This window comes from Oncorhynchus masou, chromosome 10 (genome assembly GCF_036934945.1).
Source record: "Oncorhynchus masou masou isolate Uvic2021 chromosome 10, UVic_Omas_1.1, whole genome shotgun sequence".
NCBI classification, from domain to species: Eukaryota; Metazoa; Chordata; class Actinopteri; order Salmoniformes; family Salmonidae; genus Oncorhynchus; species Oncorhynchus masou.
The window spans coordinates 18,533,036-18,553,303 of record NC_088221.1 but is presented as its reverse complement, the minus strand read 5'-3'; the positions used below and the strand labels follow the sequence as shown (position 1 = coordinate 18,553,303).

The 20,268-nt window shown below is 43.0% G+C and overlaps 2 protein-coding genes and 1 long non-coding RNA gene across 4 annotated transcripts in view; 2 read left to right on the top strand and 1 right to left on the bottom strand.

Moving 5' to 3' along the window:
- Window positions 1-2,952, top strand: part of gpm6bb (glycoprotein M6Bb) — a 49,492-nt gene extending 46,540 nt beyond the window's left edge. For both annotated transcript variants that reach the window (XM_064976106.1, XM_064976105.1), the window contains exon 7: window positions 260-2,952. In XM_064976106.1, the coding sequence (XP_064832178.1) occupies window positions 260-409 (150 nt within the window). In that variant the 3' untranslated portion in view covers window positions 410-2,952. The remainder of the gene's footprint in view (window positions 1-259) is intronic.
- A 1-nt stretch (window position 2,953) lies between these two features.
- ofd1 (OFD1 centriole and centriolar satellite protein) lies at window positions 2,954-14,500 on the bottom strand. The gene is given in 23 exon segments (XM_064976104.1): window positions 2,954-3,242; window positions 3,471-3,544; window positions 3,667-3,852; window positions 3,963-4,120; window positions 4,352-4,477; window positions 5,525-5,625; window positions 5,710-5,872; window positions 6,221-6,537; window positions 6,539-6,986; window positions 7,494-7,605; window positions 7,982-8,112; window positions 9,143-9,332; window positions 10,637-10,728; window positions 10,823-10,896; window positions 11,990-12,109; window positions 12,212-12,318; window positions 12,467-12,640; window positions 12,736-12,872; window positions 12,959-13,066; window positions 13,157-13,184; window positions 13,274-13,342; window positions 13,927-14,127; window positions 14,204-14,500. Coding segments are annotated over 23 exon segments (3,252 nt in total). The 5' UTR covers window positions 14,300-14,500; the 3' UTR covers window positions 2,954-3,202.
- Window positions 14,501-19,329: 4,829 nt separating this feature from the next.
- Window positions 19,330-19,803, top strand: LOC135547278 (uncharacterized). The gene is made up of 2 exons (XR_010456685.1): window positions 19,330-19,417; window positions 19,508-19,803. It is a non-coding gene; the product is annotated as an uncharacterized LOC135547278 (long non-coding RNA).
- Window positions 19,804-20,268: the final 465 nt, after the last annotated feature.

Here is a 20,268-nt window from a genome sequence, read left to right as displayed (position 1 = left end):
TCAAGCTTGCACGCAAAACCTCAAAACCCCCACTTCCCTTCCTCTCCCCTTTAAAATGTCTCTTCTGTAGTATGGTTTGTTCATAGTGTAATAGTAATGTTAGTTGTGTTGATAATAATGATATAACATTACTGTGCAGGTTTGTCTGTTGTCAGCTTAACGTTGTGTTATATGTGTGTGTGACGTAGCTCTGACTCCTGTAGCCTGCTTTGCATCTTGACATGCTCACCGGCCATCCACCCTCACCCTTCTCTTCCAGATCCACTTCCTCATGATTCTCTCAGCAAACTGGGCCTACCTAAAGGACGCCAGTCACATGCATGCCTACCAAGACATCAAAATGAAGGAAGAGCAGGAGCTGCACGACATCACGTCTCGCTCAAAGGAATGTCTCAATTCCTACACATAAGGATTACGCCCTCGTCCACCTCTATGACCACACACACACACACACACACACACACACACACACACACACACACGCACACACACACACACACACAGCTCCTGTAACCTGCCAGCTGCCCTCACGCAGCGCAGTAATACAGCTCCTAACAAACTAAAGCATCAATGTCGCTTTCTGCAACTAACCAAGATGTGTCGGAACCTCTGTTTTGTGTTTTGTATGTGAATATACTTTTGTTTTTATTTTTCTAAATTGTCGAATAAGAAAAATGTGCAGTTTTGAAAACGTACTTTGACCTGTTCTTTTTTTGCTTTCTTCCTAATCAGTCTTCGCTGGTGAAGCTTGAAACATTGCACTATTCTAACACAAGAACGTAAAGAAATAGTGAAACTTGTTTTAGAGTGTTCTGTTATGATTCTGGCCTGACTGTTGGCCATTTATGAATAAGGGAGAGCAGGAAGTTCGTGTCAGCGAGAAGAGAATCCATTTTTTTGTTTTTTTAATCAAAGATGCAGTTTTGATAACACTTCATAGCGCAACATGAAACGCCTTACAACATCAGTTCTATTAAAGTAGTGCAACGTGTTGTTTTTAATTGCACACAAGTTTGGTCCTCCTGGCTTTGAATGGAGAGAATATAAGTAAGAGAAACATGAAGGCACAACAACATTCCATTGTAGAACAGAACATGCATTGGTTGGCTTCATTGACAATTTATGTTACCCCTCTGCCCATTAAAACTGTTAGGTTTAGATTAATTTTCCCTTGATAGTAGTTTTCCTATTTTAGGGCTGACATTTAGTTTAATGCTAATTCTAGTTACATTCGTCACATACATAAATAATGATGCAAAATACTAATTCCCTCAGGTGTACAATAGTGGGCCTACGTAGTTACTTTAGCTACATACACATGTATTTTACTTAACCACGTGCCCATGTGACTGTAAGCAAAACCGTAGTGGTTTCAGATTTTAGTTTTAGTCCTTTTTGAAGGGAGGAATCCCTTACACTAAAATACATGCAAAGGTTGTTTTTTCTCTTAGACTTTAATTTTTATGTTTAAACTCTGGCAAGTGAATGGTGCCAATTACAATTCTATTGTTAGACTGACCAAAATATCTCATCTTAATACATCACCAAAGTGTGATACCATGGGTAATAATTAGTATCATTTTTTTTTAAATGCAGCAATTTAAAATGTCATGGTTAATGTCTTTGTGAGATGAAAAATAAATGTCAAATTTGACAATAGAGCATGAGGATGGTATACTACCCTGTTGGACAGAGGGGCTTGTATATTCAAAGTATTGTTGGGATGAATAAATGCTTCCTATTGTATAGTGTATGATCTCCCACAGTTCATTCCAAATTCCCAGGTGACTTGAAATTCCCATTTGCGATTGTTAAATGTTCATCCCTATAACTACAAGATACAGGATGCTTCCATTATACTTGGTTGAGAAAAGAACTGTCTGTAATGAAACATTTGATATAATGTGATGTGCTTTGTTTCCATGGCAGACCTTACAACTTAGACAGTACAAGTGAAATGTGTGAATGTTATCCCTTCTACATCCAGGCTAACTCAGTCTTAGGATGTGGATCTACAAACAAAATTTGTGCTTGTATGTGTACAATGTAAAGATGTTACAAGTCAGGAATCTTTTGGTGATGTTTCAATCTTTCTTTTTATTTTATTGAATATATAACCACTTAAAAAAGAAAAAAAAAGTTTCAAAACCTCTTGAATTGCATTTCAGCATTGTTTTTGACATGCAATTGTGAAAATACTGACAATTACTGATGTAATCTTTTTCTTTTAGGTAGAGAAGACACAGGGATATTGATGTTAATTCATTATTGCATGAAGGAGAAAACTGTTTCTGCAGTGATACAGGTGATGTGTAGTCATATGTACTGACAACTATCGTAGGCAGTGTTTGCCTGTTTCCTTTTCTTTTTTCTAACAGAGAACCAATTAATCCATTGTATGTCCATTGTGTGTCATCGTAGTCCTAGGTGTTTCCAAGTCTGACGTATGCGAATCCTCTATAGTATTTTGTAACCTAATAGTGTACTCCATTTTTTTCTATGAGTGTCAAGGGCCTCCTTGTGAATTTATTTCAGATGATACTTAATGCATCACAGTATTATGAACATTAATCATCACCATATAATTGAAAATGGCAATCTGACCATGAATGGAATATGGTTCAGCCAAAGTATAAGCCACTGTAAGTCTTGATTGACAACATCTTGTTTGGTGAACAAAGTGGTCTCAGAAATATTGTAGAACAGACGCTAAAGCAGCCTGCAGGAAGATGACTGATGTGAAGTGAATGACTTTGATCATGCAGTCTCATTATACAGCGTTTCCTGTGTATAAAGTACCAACAAATTATAGAAATGGCTACTGATCAATCACCAGGAGGACACCAATCCAACATCCTGTCTGACTGGGATCCCCTCTGACATCTCTCTCTCTCTCTCAACAAGCCTGTTAACTGTTTTTATGAAAATAAAGAAATACAAAAATGAACTCCACTCAATTATGTACTGCATTTATTTTCCATGTCAAATGGGCATAGAACCTAATGTCATGGTACACACACAAAAAAAAATAAGTTGTAAGCAAGTGTCGATAAGTCACTTTGAGGCACTGTGTGATTTATAAATCGAAGGTTTATTCGTGTCAATGAACCAAGACTGACATTTATACAACTTAAACATCTAAAAACAACAAAGTAAAACGTACAGCAGTATTGTACCTTTCACACTCACACTCTTTGCCACCTCACCAGAACTCATCTGCATCTTCATGTGAGAACGCAATGCTAAAGAGGAATAGAATAATGGTTTATTAACAGTAGTCTACGGATAGGATGGAAAAACACATGTTCTTGATAAATTGGTCTAAAAATCAAACAACTGGCATGTCAGAGGAGAGGAGGTCCTTTCTTGTGAAGTGAGTCAGGAAACCTAACTGGCAGTCTCTCTGCCATATCTAAAATCCGCCCCGCTCTTCTCCTCTCTCACAAGCACTGTGAAATGTTTAGACTTACCTATCATCTTTCTCATCAGACAAGCTCTTGGCCTCGGGGCTCCTGTGTTCTGGCTCCTCTCTCCCAGCAGGGATCTAAAAAAAACAACACAAATTCAAACACTACGCTGGATACACTCGCCTGCTGCTTCCGTTCCACAAGAAAAATGGGGCTTCGCACTTCAGAGGACAGAAAAGTGTGTGAGACTGTGTTGCACCTGTACATGCGGACTCCGTCTTTGCTCCATGATCATCTTCAGGTACTTCTGGAGTGGATCTTTGTCCGAGGACGGGGCTTTCTCCTCAGGCTCTTCTGCCTCCTTCAGTTCTTCCTGCCCTCTTCTCTCCTCCTTCTCTTCATCTCCCCCCACCTCCTCTCCATACTGCTGCACTTCTTCCAATAACTTAGAAACAGATAGGTCTATCCATCAATGCTAAGGTCAATCCATCAATGTTAAGGTCATTATAGAGGAGGTGAATGTGTCAATGCAACAGCCTAGAAGTTAATCCCCACCCTTTCTTTCTCCAATCTCTCCAGTTCCCTCAGCTCCTTCTCCTGGGCTTCCTCCTTTTCCCGCTGTCGTTTTTCTTCTCTCTCTCTCCTCTCTCGCTCCCACCTCAGCTCCTCTTCTTCCTCCTGTCTGGCAGGTTCATCCAGCGTTTGTTGAACTTCTACAAATCAAAGTGGGTTCACTTGAGTTAAAAGAATGTGCGGAATCGGTGCTCCCTGCACAGTGGTTTTAAAAACGGGGCTACCGTACTGCAGTATAGTGGTAAGCTATCAAACATCAGGTTGGATAAAACATGGGCAGAGTATGGCCATTGCATTGTGGTTAGGGTGACGGATCAGTTTAAAAGTTGGGTGTGCTCTTCTAGGGAGAGGGGATGTGCTCCCTTACTCACCCCCCTGCAGCTGAACCTCAGTGAGGTCCCAAGGGGCCCGAGACAGGGGGACAGACAGGGGCCCGTCAAGGGCCTCCTCCTCATTGCCCGCCGTGTCCAGGAGCAGCTCTGGAATGTGGCTGGGCTCTAGAGGGGGGGGTAGAGAGAAAGAAAGTCACAATGAGGCCCTTTATGCACAGGCCAGGAGTACCAACACAGAATACATAATCAGCTGCCCTTCATCCTTACCATTGTGCCAGGCCAGCGAGAGGCCACTCTGGAGGCCAGTCACACATTAAAAAGCAGCCATAACTGATTTAGCAGTAGGTGTTGTCATTACAGTGATTTATAGATGACCCGTGTAAATTATGGAAAGAGTCATTCCTGATTAAGACCACCTTAAACTGATATGTATTACTAGATGTCTAGCAGTCATTCTAAACGGGATTCCCCAGTAAAAGTATGGGACTGAATGCAACACATTGGGTTAGGAGGGGCATTTGGTATGGGAAGAAATATGACATACTGTATGGCCCATACCCTCTGTTAGCTGCTACTGATTCAGCACTGAGAGTCATAGGTGAAACATGCCTGGATTTGCAAACGCTCCCAAATCTAATATGGATCAGTCAATCGGCTACATCAGACGCAGAAAACCTTGGATGCATCATTGATAACGAAATAGGTGAATATTTCAATTCCACTGGTCAACAACACAAACCAATATCCCAACACCATTCCCGACTACAGCATGGCGAACTGCCGACCACGGATTAAGGTGACATTTGAACCATACCGCAGTACGATGGTTACGGTCAAGAGAGATTATACCGTGGAATGTAATAATACGACTGAAAACAGACACATCAATCACAATCCGGCTTGATGTTATAGTGCATTAATTTTACAAGGTAGAATGGAAAGGCTGACTAATTATGAAGTAAATCCCACTTAGTTAAGGGCGACAATGTAGAATAAAATGCACGCAGCAGCACATAGTCGACATAATGTGAAGTACATTGGGAGTCGTCAGTAGTGGAAATCATCATGGAAACTAACCGCCATATTGAAGACAGAGAGACGGAGGAGTCACAGTACCCCAGGAATATACCTTGCACCTGTTGTGTCATCTGCTGCATCTTTAAAAACAAGACGGACACCAACACAACACAACTGATCTGGGATTAAGAGCACCTGGCAAAGGCTCCGTGAGATCTTCAATGGTTATCTTCTCAGGCTGAGGGGAAGACTCTGACTCGGAACTGGAGAAGATGATTTGCTGTACCTGTGGTGGACTACAGACAAACAAACAACTGTACAACTGAACTGATCGTAATATATTGTTATAATGCCGATCATGTGGTGAACCCCAGTGCTACCTGCATTGGCCTCGTGCAGTGCTCCTGAGCTGAGGGCTGCGAGGTGGGGAGAGATCTGAGGTAAAGTCCCCTGAGCACGCTACCTCTCCGCGGGGCAGGGGGAGGGGGGAGAGCTGCCTCTCAGGAGACAGCACAGGAAACGCCACAGACGATACCTCAGCCTCTGAGAATGAGAGGGGGAGCAACTGTTAGTTACAAAATGCAGCAAATAACAGAAGATACAGCTTCAGCACTGTCACTGTCATATGGGGTTTCAAAATGCTTGAAGTGGAAGGGCTCAAAGGGGGGGAATATGGAGATGACAAGATGTCGACTAAAACTCGATGGACTCAATGACTCACAAGTTATGAATGGGATATAAAATACTAACTATACACCAAGACAAGCATTGTTTCGAGCAACGACAGTAAATTATTTCCAAAACACATTTACTGTCTTAGCAGTAAAGCGCTTGGGACATTAAATCCATTTGAAGTGAAACAACCCAATAAAACAGATTGCACGCTCCTACCTTCCACAGGCTCTGTGTGAAGCTGGCTCCTGGAGAGGGAGAGGGGTGTGGAAGACAGGCGCCTGTGGGGAGAGGAGGTGCCTTCCAGGGGGTGTCTGTCTCCTGAAAACCGGGCCTCACTGAAGTCCAGAGACTGGAACTCCCTTCCGCTCCCTGGAACAGGGTACTGATCCTGGGACGGGCCTTCAGCGAAGGTCACTCTGGGTTGGGGAGAGGCGGGGGCTCTGGTACGCTGGGGAGGGGGTTGTTGTTGAGGCGAGAGAGGTCTGTGGGAGACTTGTGGATGCTGGGGTGAGTGGGGGCAAGGTTGGGGGGACTTGTTGTCTTTGGGGCGAGCGAGGGCGTTGGTGAGAGATATGTTGCCTCTGAGTTGAGTGAGGGCGGGGTGATACCGGTGCTTGTTGGGGTGAGAGGCATCGCGGGGGCAGCATGTGAGACACGGCGGCGTGCACCGCCCTCTGCTGGTAGTTCCTGTAAGCTTCCTCCAGTGTCTCCGCCTCCTTCTCCAGCTCTCTGATCCTGGCCTTGGCCCCGGCCACCAGCTCAGCGTCAGAGTCTGGGGAGCTGCTCCGACTCCAGCGAGACCTGCGCCCTTGAGAGGGCATCACACCTGCTTCACACACGTCATCATAACCAGCCACCCAGGCTCTCAGGACACCTTTGTCCACATAGATATCAGGGGGCACTAGTTTATCAGGATTGAGCTCCAGCACTGAGCGGTCCACTAGGGAGGGCTTAGGGTTACGCAGGACTTCGTTCTCTAGAGCTGCCCACCGCAATCACATAGAACCAAGAGATCGAGGGGGGGGAAATGGGGAGAGAAAGAGGAGAAGATGAGGGCAAAGACAAAATACCAATCACTATAAGGTGATAAGATGGAGAAAGTGATTTGTAGACTGATCTCAGAGAAGGCTAAGGGTGCATGTCAATATCATGAATTGGATTCCTCTCCTTGCCTCCATTCCTTCATCTGCACTGATCTGAAAACAGAGATTAAGCGAAAGTAGTGTATCGAAAGCCTACTGTAGGACTTGCTTTCATCTATTCAACTTTTGAAGATCAGAGCAGGTGAAGGAACAGGAGAGTCAGGAAAGGCCACCATTGAGATGCAGACGACTATACAAGCTAAGCTACACAAGCTAGGTTTCATGCAAAATACAGAGATGTGAAGCAGAGCTAGATAAAGGAACTACAATATGCACACATGATTCAGTGTGACTAGCCATGTCTAAAAAATAAAATAAGCCATAGGGACCATGCACAGAATGTGTACCTAGTTGTGTTTGTCGGAGCTGCATCTTGATGTCCTCTGCATGGGTGGTCATCCACTGAGTCCTCTCCTCACAATCTATGAGCTGGGCCTTCAACTGGGCACAGCGCTCCACCTGGTATACACAGGCACAGTCAACAAGGGGTTAATACAGACAGAGAACACCTCCAACAGTTGGACAGAGCCAACAAGGGGTTACAGACAGAAAAGAAGAGCATCCAACAGGTGGACAGAGCCAACAAGGGGTTACAGACAGAGAAGAAGAGTATCCAACAGGTGGACAGAGCCAACAAGGGGTTACAGACAGAGAAGAAGACCTTGCAACAGGTGAAAGATGACATGCAGGCTCCCAATTGGACCGGAACTCAGATGTAAGGCCTAACCATAAGCACAAAGAACTAAACGTCAGGCCAGATGTGTGTTAAAGAGAAGAAGTCTCTCTATTCTCCACATTATTTCCCACACTATCAGAGACGCATTGTGTCACTGACCTCATTGTGGAGCTGGGCCTGCAGCACCTGTCTGTGGCTATCAAACTCCTCCTCTGACAGCCTCCTGGCACTCTCCAGCCTCCTCAGCTCCGTCTGCAGCGCCAGCTGCTCCACCGACGGCTTGCCCAGATCTATGGGGAGACAATCGGCTCGGAGAGTCACAACATCCCGGCAAACAGCTTACACATTAGAGCACTCATTGTACAGTATATCCAACTACCAATCTTTAACTTTACAATTAAGGACAAGTTATAACGGGCTTCGGTTAGGTACTTTTCTTAAGATCACTGTGACAATGCCCCAGAAATGTCAAGAGAGATTTTGTGGCAAAAACGTTAACTTCTGATTTACACCTGACATTATGTGATACGCTCCAGTTAAATCTCCTCAGCTCGCTACAGTATATTGGTTTGGCTGAGATGGTGCTGGGAGGTTGACATTATCGAGCACACGGTACTAGCCAAACTCGGTGGTTAATGAAGCCTACTGTTAGTGAGGAAGAGAGCGGCCCATTGGTCCCCCATCCACCCTTCTCCTCTGACAGGAAGAACATTGTGTCCCTCAGAGAGGGATGAAGCATTGGCCCTCTGCCCTCTGTCCCTCCTCCACCGCAGTCGCCCGGACTCTCCACCCCCACATCCCCCCCTGCTTTCACTTCACAGAGCCGTCTGTAAAGCCACAAACACTGCAGAGAGGGTCCCGCATTGACAGTCATCTAGAGCACATCCAAAAAGACTCTGCCACAGTGCCAAGACCAGCTGGGCAGAGTAGACTGAATACTTCCCACTAGAGTCTATACAGACCCCACACAGTCAAACCACAAAGCCTTTGAATCCTCAAAAATGACATACTGTATCCTCTCTGGGTTGGAAAAGACTTTCATGCATTATTTGTATATATTTCTCAACACATTACGATTGACCAGAAAATAGAGAGCATCTTTAAACTAGGTAACCTCTGAACTAACGACAGTAAAAAAAAAAAAATGTTTCCCTCTTAGAGAAAAGGACTAGTCAAAGAGAGAGATGGTAGAGGCTAAAACGGAAGCAAAAAAGCGAAGGAAAATTTCACTGGTTCCCCACACTCCCAGACTGAGCCCACCAATGCAAAACAGAAAGAAGGCAATAGCATATCTCATATGGTAAGGCCACCATTCCTCACCTGCCCGTAGGCGCTGGTTCTCCTCCTGAGCTTCCTCCAGCTGTTTCATCAGCAGCCTGAGCTGGGCCTGCTGCTCCACCCTCTCTCGCCTCAGAGTGGGGTAGTCATTCATGGTCTCCAGCCTCTCTCTCAGCAGCTCATTCTGCTGTGTTAGCAGAGAGTACTGAGACTGGGACGTGTCCAGCTCCATCTAAATTACAGAGAGTAGCATGCGTCCAGTTAGGGCCGAATCAGTATGTGAAAATGTTATGTCTGTGTATCTCATAGTACAGTGCCATGCAAAAGTACTCATCCCCCTTGGAGTTTTTCCTATTAAGTTGCATTACAACCTGTAATTTAAATTGATTTTTATTTGGATCTTATGTAATGGAAACACACAAAATAGTCCAAATTGGTGAAGTGAAATGAAAAAAAAAAACTTGTTTAAGCAGTACATTCCACAGAGCTGGGCTTTACGGAAGAGTGACCAGAAAAAAGTAATTCCTTAAAAGAAAAAAACAAGCAAACACGTTTGGGGTTCGCCAAAAGGCATGTGGGAGACTCCACAAACATATGGAACGTACTCTGGTCAGAGATGAGACTAAAATTGAGCTTTATGGCAAGGAAAACGCTATGTCTGGCACAAACCCAACACCTCTCATCACCCCGAGAATTACATCCCCACAGTGAAGAATGGTGGTGGCAGCATCATTATGCCGTGGGAATGTTTTTCCATCGGCAGGTACTGGGAAACTGGGCAGGATTGATGGAAGGCGCTAAATACAGGGAAATTCTTGAGGGAAACATGTTTCAGTCTTCCAGAGATTTGAGACTGGGACGGAGTTTCACCTTCCAGCAGGACAATGACCCTACGCATACTACTAAAGCAACCCCCGAGTGGTTTAAGGGGAAACATTTAAATGTCTTGGAATGGCATAGTCAAAGCCCAGACCTCAACCCAATTGAGAATCTGTGATATGACTTAAATATTGCTGTACACCAGTGGAACCCATCCAACTTGAAGGAGCTGGAGTAGTTTTGCCTTGAAGAATGGGCAAAAATCCCAGTGGCTAGATGTGCCAAGCTTATAGAGACATGCCACAAGAGACTTGCAGCTGTAATTGCTGCAAAAGGTGGTTCTACAAAGTATTGACTTTGGGGGGGGGGGGGGGATGAATAGTTATGCACGCTCACGTTCATTTTTTTTGGTCTTATTTCTTGTTTGTTTCACAATAAAAACTATTTTGCATCTTCAGAGTGGTAGGTATGTTGTGTAAATCAAATTATACAACCCCCCCCCCCCAAAAAAAAATATTTTTATTCCAGGTTGTAAGGCAACAAAATAGGAAAAATGCCAAGGGGGTGAATACTTTTGCAAGCCACTGTATGTTTCAGTTGTACACATTAACTTACTCAGCTTAAAACTGTATACCATCCGATGACAATTTGTCTAAGGACAATACTACAAAACAGGACCCGTCTCTGCCTTACAGTGTTATTGGTTGCAAAGTTTACCTGTAATCGTCTCAACTCAGCACAAGCTCTGCTGTGTTCCTCTAGCTTGGCATCGATTGCAGCCGACTCCTTCTGCACACGAATAGTCTCCACTGAGAGAAAATGAATGTGTGATAAGACATTTGTATAAAATGATACAAAGCACAACAGTTGTATATAACAACGGCCTACGAGAAAAATACAGACCTTTGTTTCTTTTTTCATTCTCTGTGAGTTTTTCAGTCCTTTTGGTGTACTCTTCATTTAACTCAAGCTGATATCTGATAGCCAGAGAGAAATATCAAATAATCACAAATCATTTATACAAGGTAAGCATTGACATAAACAGCATGGAATAATGACTGACAGTAACATAAATGTCATAGGCATACATGTTAGTAATATAAGACAGCAATGTAATAAACTGGGTGGCCCTGAATCCTGATTGGCTGACAGCCATGGTATATTTAAGCATTAAGGCCCGAGGAGGTGTGGTATATGGCCAAAATACCACAGCTAAGGGCTGTTCTTATGCACAACGCAACGTGGAGTGCCTTGACACAGTCCTTAGCCGGGGTTGTGATATTTGGCCAATATACCAAGGCTAAGGGCTGTGTCCAGGCACTCCGCAATGCATTGTGCCCAAGAACAGGCCTTAGCCGTGGTATATTGGCCATATACACCACACCTCCTCTGGCCTTATTGCTTAAATATAGCGTAACGGTAACATAATTGTTTCCTGAAGTGATGCACTGCTTAGCTTACATCAAACTTCTTATACTTAGACTAACTATCCCAAAACATGATAGCACATTATGATACTGGCACTGGGTAGATGCTCTATTCAAGAAGCCATGTATCTGGACTGCTTGTTATACAGCCTCTGTGACCAGTACTCCTGCATGTTACACTAATGCTAATTGACAGCTGGCTATACCAGCCAGATTTACGATCTAAAAATAAGTACTGTGCGGTTTTGGGTTTAAGAGGTGATAGATGTGGTGAGTCAAACTTATTAGCATTCAAACCTACTTAGCCCAATTTTCAAGGCAGTACAATACACTGTATGGTATCATCCCTGCAATCCGTTTTATCAACTGAATCAGAAGGTGAATTAATTGTCTCTGATGAACTGGATCCAAGCACACAGTACAAATATGCATAGAGGATATGAAAGTGAATGACAGAGTATACATATTTCTGCTCTACACAAGAGTGCCACCTTCTGGATGCAGAGAGAAGAGATGTAATGGAATGATGGCTTCTGTGCTGGGAGGTGAAGGGAAATCAAACAGATAGTTACTTGCTCTATCATCTTCAAAAAGTACAGAACAGTCCAAGCAGGCTACATTTAGCAAAATTCCATCATAACACCTTGAAAGCTCATTCTTCAGCTTTTGGTCATAGGTGTCCTCCGTCGTCTTCACTGCAAGCTCTCTTCTTCTCAGCAGCTCCTCCATGGTCTTGGTCTTGTCTTCCTGTATTTTGCAAGTCCTGTGGTGAATAAGAATTCGGTGAGTAACATGCTAAACCAACCCTGATAACCCCAGTATGACAATGATTCAGCATGATTATGGCGATATGACTTCATCTTACTTTTCAAAAGCCTCCATCCTTAACCTCAGCTCAGCTTCTCGATTCCGCACGGTTTCTATCTCTTTCAACACAGCTTGTCTTTGCATATAGATGTCTTTTTCCTCAATCTGAAAAACACAAATGAAATACAAAGTAATTTGTAACATCACATAACCGCACAACACCCGAATGCAAAAAGTTTAAGAAAATAGAACGACACAAGTAAAACATGAATTGGCCACTGACTCGATGATTGGAGAACTGAGAATCAACTACCTCTTGTTGTTTCTGTAATCGATCGATGGCATTCTTCTCCCTATTGATCAATGCCCCCGACTTCATCTCATAAGTCCTCTCCATGTCCTGCCTCAGCTGCAAAATCTCTTTGCGAGATTTGTCTTTTTCCTCCATCTTCACTTTGGACATTTCCACATCTTTATAATGTTGCAGCTGAAGAAGCAAAAAGCACCATGTTTCTCAATGCAAACATTTCCAACACTAGAACACCAGAATGCATAAAGAGGCGAAGAGAAATAGAGTCATACCTTTGCATTCATTTCGGCTTGAACCTGTGCTTCAACTTCTTTTTGATATGCAGCAAGCTTAGATTCATAGGACACCCACTTGTCCCCTTTGTAGCGGAGAGCTTCATACTCCTCATCGATCATTTTCATCTTGTCAACTGCACACACAAAAGGTTATTAAAATGTGCCGTAACGCAGTATTTTACTATAATACTGGGTCAACTTGAGAGTGCTTCATGCTTACCAAGAGATTCTCTATAAGCTGGCGTACTGGTGGTCTGAGTATCAGCATCACGTCGTTCTCCATGCAGATGACGGTCTGTTAATTCTATCAAGAGACTCATCAGGAAACCTGGAAGAAACATCAATAAGGGCCATGCCAGGATGCTTGAGCTGAACAAGAGGGGGCTTGGCATATGAAAGTAAACATCACGCAACATACCCTTATTCTCTTTCTGTGTACTTGATGCCTGTTGAAAAATATACAAATAACCATCATTCACATCATTAGGTACAAATTATATCATTTTGTATAATTTTACCAAGATGATGTGATTACCAGAGATTTGTAAAGTGGTGACTGTGGGCTGATTTTCATAAGTTGTAGAAGGTCCCTTGAAGTGAAAATCTGGCAGGGTGTAGATGAGAGTCAACAAAAGAGTATAACGTAGCTGAGAGTTCAGCACAAGCAAAGCTGACCACACATTACTGGAGTGAGAGCTTCATGAGTGTTGAAGCTTCATTCAGAGCTTCAACATAATACAATGCATTGTACAGGACCAAACATAAGGTAGTGTGTACTGATGGGGGGGGGGGGGGGAAATCCATAGTTGCATATCAGGATCTTATCATTTTGACATTTATATTTGCTCTAGTTTGCTGTACCTGCACCAAAACGTCATAGCTTGTTCTTCTTTTAAAATAGGGAATAAATTTGTTGTCAGCACTTTTATTTCCATGACTGAACAAAACCTTTTTTTTCATGGCTCTCTCTTGTCCCTCTGCAGCAGACATATCGTGAGCAATATTTTTGGAACATCGAATCGCAATAGAATCACATTACTGAATCACAATACATAAAGAATCGTGAGAATTGCAATACATATCGTATCAGCACCTAAGTATCGTGATAATATCGTATCGTTGATGTCCCTGGAAATTCCCAACCCTAGTACTGTGTTACTGCTCCAAAGTATAAGTGCAAGCGCTCACCTTATCTTTGCCCATGCCACATTCAGGGTAGAACACAGACAGGGTGTACTCATACCCAGAGTTCCTCAAATGATCTGCCACCAGACTGTTAGAAGCGGTGACCAGGACAGAGTCTGACTTCATAGGGACTGGCCTGGGAACAGTTTCTCCACTCAAGATGGGGTGCTTCAATTCATGGATCAACTGATTACGAAGCTGCGTCTAGAACAAGGAAATAACGTCTGACAAAGGGGGAAACAATGGTCTTTGGTAGTAAAATACTAATGTAAATACTTACTTTAAGTGTGTCAAGCACTCCTCGATTCTTAAAGGTTTGGTAAAGCCTCTTCCTCAGCTCATCTGGGGATAAAGCCTCCTCCTTGGCAACAGACATGTTGTCTTCAATTGGGGAACAGAGGATCAATCAACGAATAATTGCTAGCTGATTTTTGTTGCTGGAGACAAGTACCAAATTCTCTGTAACGCGACTAACATGTATATAGCAAGAGTTTATGGCACGTATTTCAACATATTCTGGTTCAAATGACCTGCTTAGTGACCAACGGCGTCCTCTCCAAGTGCCCACAGCTTTGAATTCAATGTTATCGTTTTAGTTCCGGTCGCACAGTTATGATGCATCAATTATGTCTTTGAAATCAGAAATAAAAACAAATACATTAGTCAACTAACAGATATATTACTACATATGTATACATCAAATGTAATATAAGATATAAAAAAAATACTAAATCCCTTTTCATTGCAAATGTATTTTATATTCAACTTTTCAAGTCGTTATCAAACAGCGACGGTATTACGGAAAAGAAAGGCTCGTTTTTAACAGGTAAATTCACATTTGATTTATCATATTAAAACCATTGCTTTGGAGGTAAATGCACATACCTATGGGATCTTTATGAAAATTAAGACTTGTCGTTTGCTTCAATGTGTTTAGCTTGACGATAATCACGTATTTGCAGCACGCTAGCTACATTAACGTTAGCTACAAGCTAACTTAGATAGCTAGTTAAGGATTTAAGTCCAATGTCCATATTACTACTGTCCAATAATGTGTATATATTTCTGTTCACACAGAAAATTGCAGATTGCTGGAAAGAAACATGTCTGGGAGTTTCTATTTTGTCATGGTTGGGCATCATGATAATCCTGTCTTTGAAATGGAATTCTTGCCTGCTGGTAAAGCTGAGTCAAAGGAATGTATCGTTATGATTTACTCAACATAATATATATATATTTATATGTGTGTAGTACATACATGCATGCATACACGTGTATATGTGTTGAGATATTGGTCTACATCCAGTAAAAAGAAGAGGATATTGTATTGCCCACTCAATTACCATTCTGTCTCTTATATGTAAACAGGATGACCACCGGCATCTGAACCAGTTCATTGCGCATGCAGCCCTCGACTTGGTGGATGAAAACATGTGGCTGTCTAACAACATGTACCTGAAAACTGTGGACAAGTTCAACGAGTGGTTCGTCTCTGCCTTTGTCACTGCAGGACATATCTTTTTCTAGGCTTTTACCAAATACCTACAGGTACAGTTGAAGTCGGAGGTTTACATACACTTAGGTTGGAGTCATTAAAACCACTCCACAAATTTCTTGTTAACAAACTATAGTTTTGGCAAGTCGGTTAGGACATCTACTTTGTGCATGACACGAGTCATTTTTCCAACAATTGTTTACAGACAGATTATTTCACTTCCAGAGGGTCAAAAGTTTACATAAACTAAGTTGACTGTGCCTTTAAACAGCTTGGAAAATTACAGATAATGATGTCATGGCTTTAGAAGCTTCCAATAGGCTAATTGACATAATTTGAGTCAATTGGAGGTGTACCTGTGGATGTATTTCAAGGCCTACCTTCAAACTCAGTGCCTCTTTGCTTGACATACATTTACATTTAAGTCATTTGGCAGACGCTCTTATCCAGAGCGACTTACAAATTGGTGAATTCACCTTATGACATCCAGTGGAACAGCCACTTTACAATAGTGCATCTAAATCATTTAGGGGGGGGGGGGGGTGAGAAGGATTACTTTATCCTATCCTAGGTATTCCTTAAAGAGGTGGGGTTTCAGGTGTCTCCGGAAGGTGGTGATTGACTCCGCTGTCCTGGCGTCGTGAGGGAGTTTGTTCCACCATTGGGGGGCCAGAGCAGCGAACAGTTTTGACTGGGCTGAGCGGGAACTGTACTTCCTCAGTGGTAGGGAGGCGAGCAGGCCAGAGGTGGATGAACGCAGTGCCCTTGTTTGGGTGTAGGGCCTGATCAGAGCCTGGAGGTACTGCGGTGCCGTTCCCCTCACAGCTCCGTAGGCAAGCACCATGGTCTTGTAGCGGATGCGAGCTTCAACTGGAAGCCAGTGGAGAGAGGGGAGGAGCGGGGTGACGTGAGAGAACTTGGGAAGGTTGAACACCAGACGGGCTGCGGCGTTCTGGATGAGTTGTAGGGGTTTAATGGCACAGGCAGGGAGCCCAGCCAACAGCGAGTTGCAGTAATCCAGACGGGAGATGACAAGTGCCTGGATTAGGACCTGCGCCGCTTCCTGTGTGAGGCAGGGTCGTACTCTGCGGATGTTGTAGAGCATGAACCTACAGGAACGGGCCACCGCCTTGATGTTAGTTGAGAACGACAGGGTGTTGTCCAGGATCACGCCAAGGTTCTTAGCGCTCTGGGAGGAGGACACAATGGAGTTGTCAACCGTGATGGCGAGATCATGGAACGGGCAGTCCTTCCCCGGGAGGAAGAGCAGCTCCGTCTTGCCGAGGTTCAGCTTGAGGTGGTGATCCGTCATCCACACTGATATGTCTGCCAGACATGCAGAGATGCGATTCGCCACCTGGTCATCAGAAGGGGGAAAGGAGAAGATTAATTGTGTGTCGTCTGCATAGCAATGATAGGAGAGACCATGTGAGGTTATGACAGAGCCAAGTGACTTGGTGTATACATCATGGGGGGAAAAAAAATAAAATCAGCCAAGACGTTAGAAAAAGATTTTAGACTCCACAAGTCTGGTTCATCCTTGGGAGCAATTTCCAAATGCCTGAAGGTACCACGTTCATCTGTACAAACAATAGTACGCAAGTATAAACACCATGGGACCACGCAGCCGTCATACTGCTCAGGAAGGAGACTCGTTCTGTCTCCTAGAGATGAACATACTTTGGTGCGAAAAGTGCAAATCATTCCCAGAACAGTAGCAAAGGACCTTGTGAAGATGCTGGAGGAAACAGGTACAAAAGTATCCATAGCCACAGTAAAACGGGTCCTATATCGACATAACCTGAAGGGCAGCTCAGCAATGAAGAAGCCACTGCTCCAGAACCGCCATTAAAAAAGCCAGACTACGGTTTGTAACTGCACATGGGGCCATTTTTTTAGAGAAATATCCTCTATTCTGATGAAACAAAAATAGAACTGTTTGGTCATAATGACCATCGTTATGTTTGGAGGAAAAGGGGTGAGGCCTGTAAGCCGGAGAACACTATCCCAACCATGAAGCACGGGGGTGGCAGCATCATGTTGTGGGGGTGCTTTGCTGCAGGAGAGACTGGTGCACTTCACAAAATAGATGGCATCATGAGGGATGAAAATTATGTGGATATATTGAAGCAACATCTCAAGCGTAGTCACAAATTGGTCTTCCAAATGGACAATGACCCCAAGCATACTTCCAAAGTTGTGGCAAAATGGCTTAATGATAACAAAGTCAAGGTATTGGAGTGGCCATCACAGCCCTGACCTCAATCCTATAAAAGATTTGTGGGCAGGACTGAAAAAGAGTGTTCAAGCAAGGAGGCCTACAACCCTGACTCAGTTACACCAGCTCTGTCAGGAGGAATGGGCCAAAATTCACCCAATTTATTATGGGAAGCTTGTGGCAGGCTTCCCGGAACGTTTGACCCAAGTTAAACAATTTAAAAGGCAATGCTACCAAATACTAATTGAGTGTATGTAAACTTCTGACCCACTGGGAATGTGATGAAAGAAATAAAAGCTGAAATAATCAATCATTCTCGCTACTATTATTCTGACATTTCACATTCTTACAATGAAGTGATGATCCTAACTGACCTAAGACATGGAATTTTAACTTGGATTAAATGTCAGGATTTGTGAAAAACTGAGTTCAAATATATTTGGTTACTGTGTGTGTGAACTTCCGACTTCAACTGTAAGTAACCTTGTCTGAGCCAGAACAGTCCATAGTGCAGGAGCAAATCTCCTGTTTCTGTAGCATGATTAAACAGCTACAATTAAAATCTTCATAGGATGCTAGTCTATCACATGGACATACTCCCAATATTGAGTGCCAGGCAGAGAACCATTGGGTCCTGTTTATTTGTCTTTGGGATCTGGTAATGAATGGTGTGGCTGTTGAGGAGGCTTAATTACTTGGTGTTACCTTAGATTGTAAACTGTCATGGTCAAAACCTATTGATTCAATGGTTGTAAAGATAGGGAGAGGTCTGTCTGTGATAGATGTTCTGCTTTTTTGACACCACACTCTGCAAAGCAGGTCCTGCAGGCTCTAGTTTAATCTTATCTTGATTATTGTTCAGTCATATGGTCAAGTACTGCAAAGAAAGACCTAGTTAAGCTGCAGCTGGCCCAGAACAGAGTGGCATGTTTTGCTCTTCATTGTGATCTGAGGGTGAATATCAATAGTATGCATGCCAGTTTCTCTTGGCTAAGAGTTGAGGAAAAACTGACTATCGTTTCTTGTTTTTATAAGAAATATTAATGTGTTGTTAATTCCAAATAGTTTTCATAGTCAACTTACACACTGCACTGACACACACACTTACCCCATCAGACATGCCACCTGGAGTCTTTTCATAGTCCCCAGGTCCAGAACAATTTCAAGCAAACATACAGTATTATACAGAGCCATTATTGCATGGAACTCCCTTCCATCTCATATAGAGTTAGTGAACAGCAAACCTGGTTTAAAAAAATAAAGCAACTCCTCACGTCACAATGCCTTTCCCCCATTTGACCTACTTTTTGTGTGTATGTACTGACATGTATATGTAACTGAGAGATGCACACACACACTACATGTTAAAACATGTTAAAATACTTTACATACATTAAAAAAAATATTGTGTGCTATGTGTCGGACCCCAGTAAGACTAGCTGTCGCCATTGGCATCGGCTAATGGGGATCGTAATAAAATCAAGACTTGACTGGGGATTGAACCCACAACCTACAAATTTCATGGCAGACACCAACCACAAATCCACAGAGACCTGTGTAGCCCTCTGGAAACATTGCAACAAAACATAAATATTATGTCTACAGTGTTGAATTCAACAAATCGTCATTGTTACAAAGGGCTCAGACAAATAATTAGTGTGTGTGTTCCATAATTCCCTTAACCATCTCCATCACATATGAGATTCATCATGCTTCATGATGTACGACAAGAAGATGGAATCAAAAACTTCTTCAATGACGTGTATGATTTATACATTAAGGTGAGTTATCTTTCCTATATACAGTATGTTCATGTATAATTCATATTCTGATGATTTTATTCTTGTTCATTATTCTGTGCTCTTTTCCAGTTTGCAATGAATCCTTTCTATGAAACCAATGCTCCAATCCGGTCGACGGCATTTGACAGGAAAGTACAGTTCCTTGGAAAGAAGCACCTCTTGAGCTGATGAACTAACCTGGACAACATGGTTGTGTAGCTTTTTTAATGTCTTCATTGTGTGCAGTTTCCAGTTGAAATATGTTTTAAGACATATACATAATATACACATAATTTGTCTATGATCACCTGTTGTATGTCTTATAATTTCCGTATGTATTACTGAAACTTCCCAACCACTGTATAAAAGCTATTGTAAGCATGGAACATTGTTGCATAATGAATGGTTGGTACACTAGATATACAAAAATATGTGGACACCCCTTCAAATTTGTCGATTTGGCATTTTCAGCCACACCCATTGCTGACAGGTGTATAAAATAGAGCACACAGCCATGCAATCACCATAGCTAACATGTGCAGTAGAATGACCTTACTGAAGAGCTCTGTGACTTTCAATGTGGCACCATCATAGGATGCCACCTTTCCAACAAGTCAGTTTGTCAAATTTCTGCCCTGCTAGAGCTGCCCAGGTCAACTGTTCAAGTGATGTTATTGTGAAGTGGGAAAGTCTAGGAGCAACAATGGCTCAGCCGTGAAGTGGTAGGCCGCACAAGCTCACCGAAAGGGACTGCCGAGTGCTGAAGCGTGTAAAAATGGCCTCCTAGGTTGCAACACTCACGACCGAGTTCCAAACTGCCTCTGAAAGCAACGTCAGCACACTAACTGTTC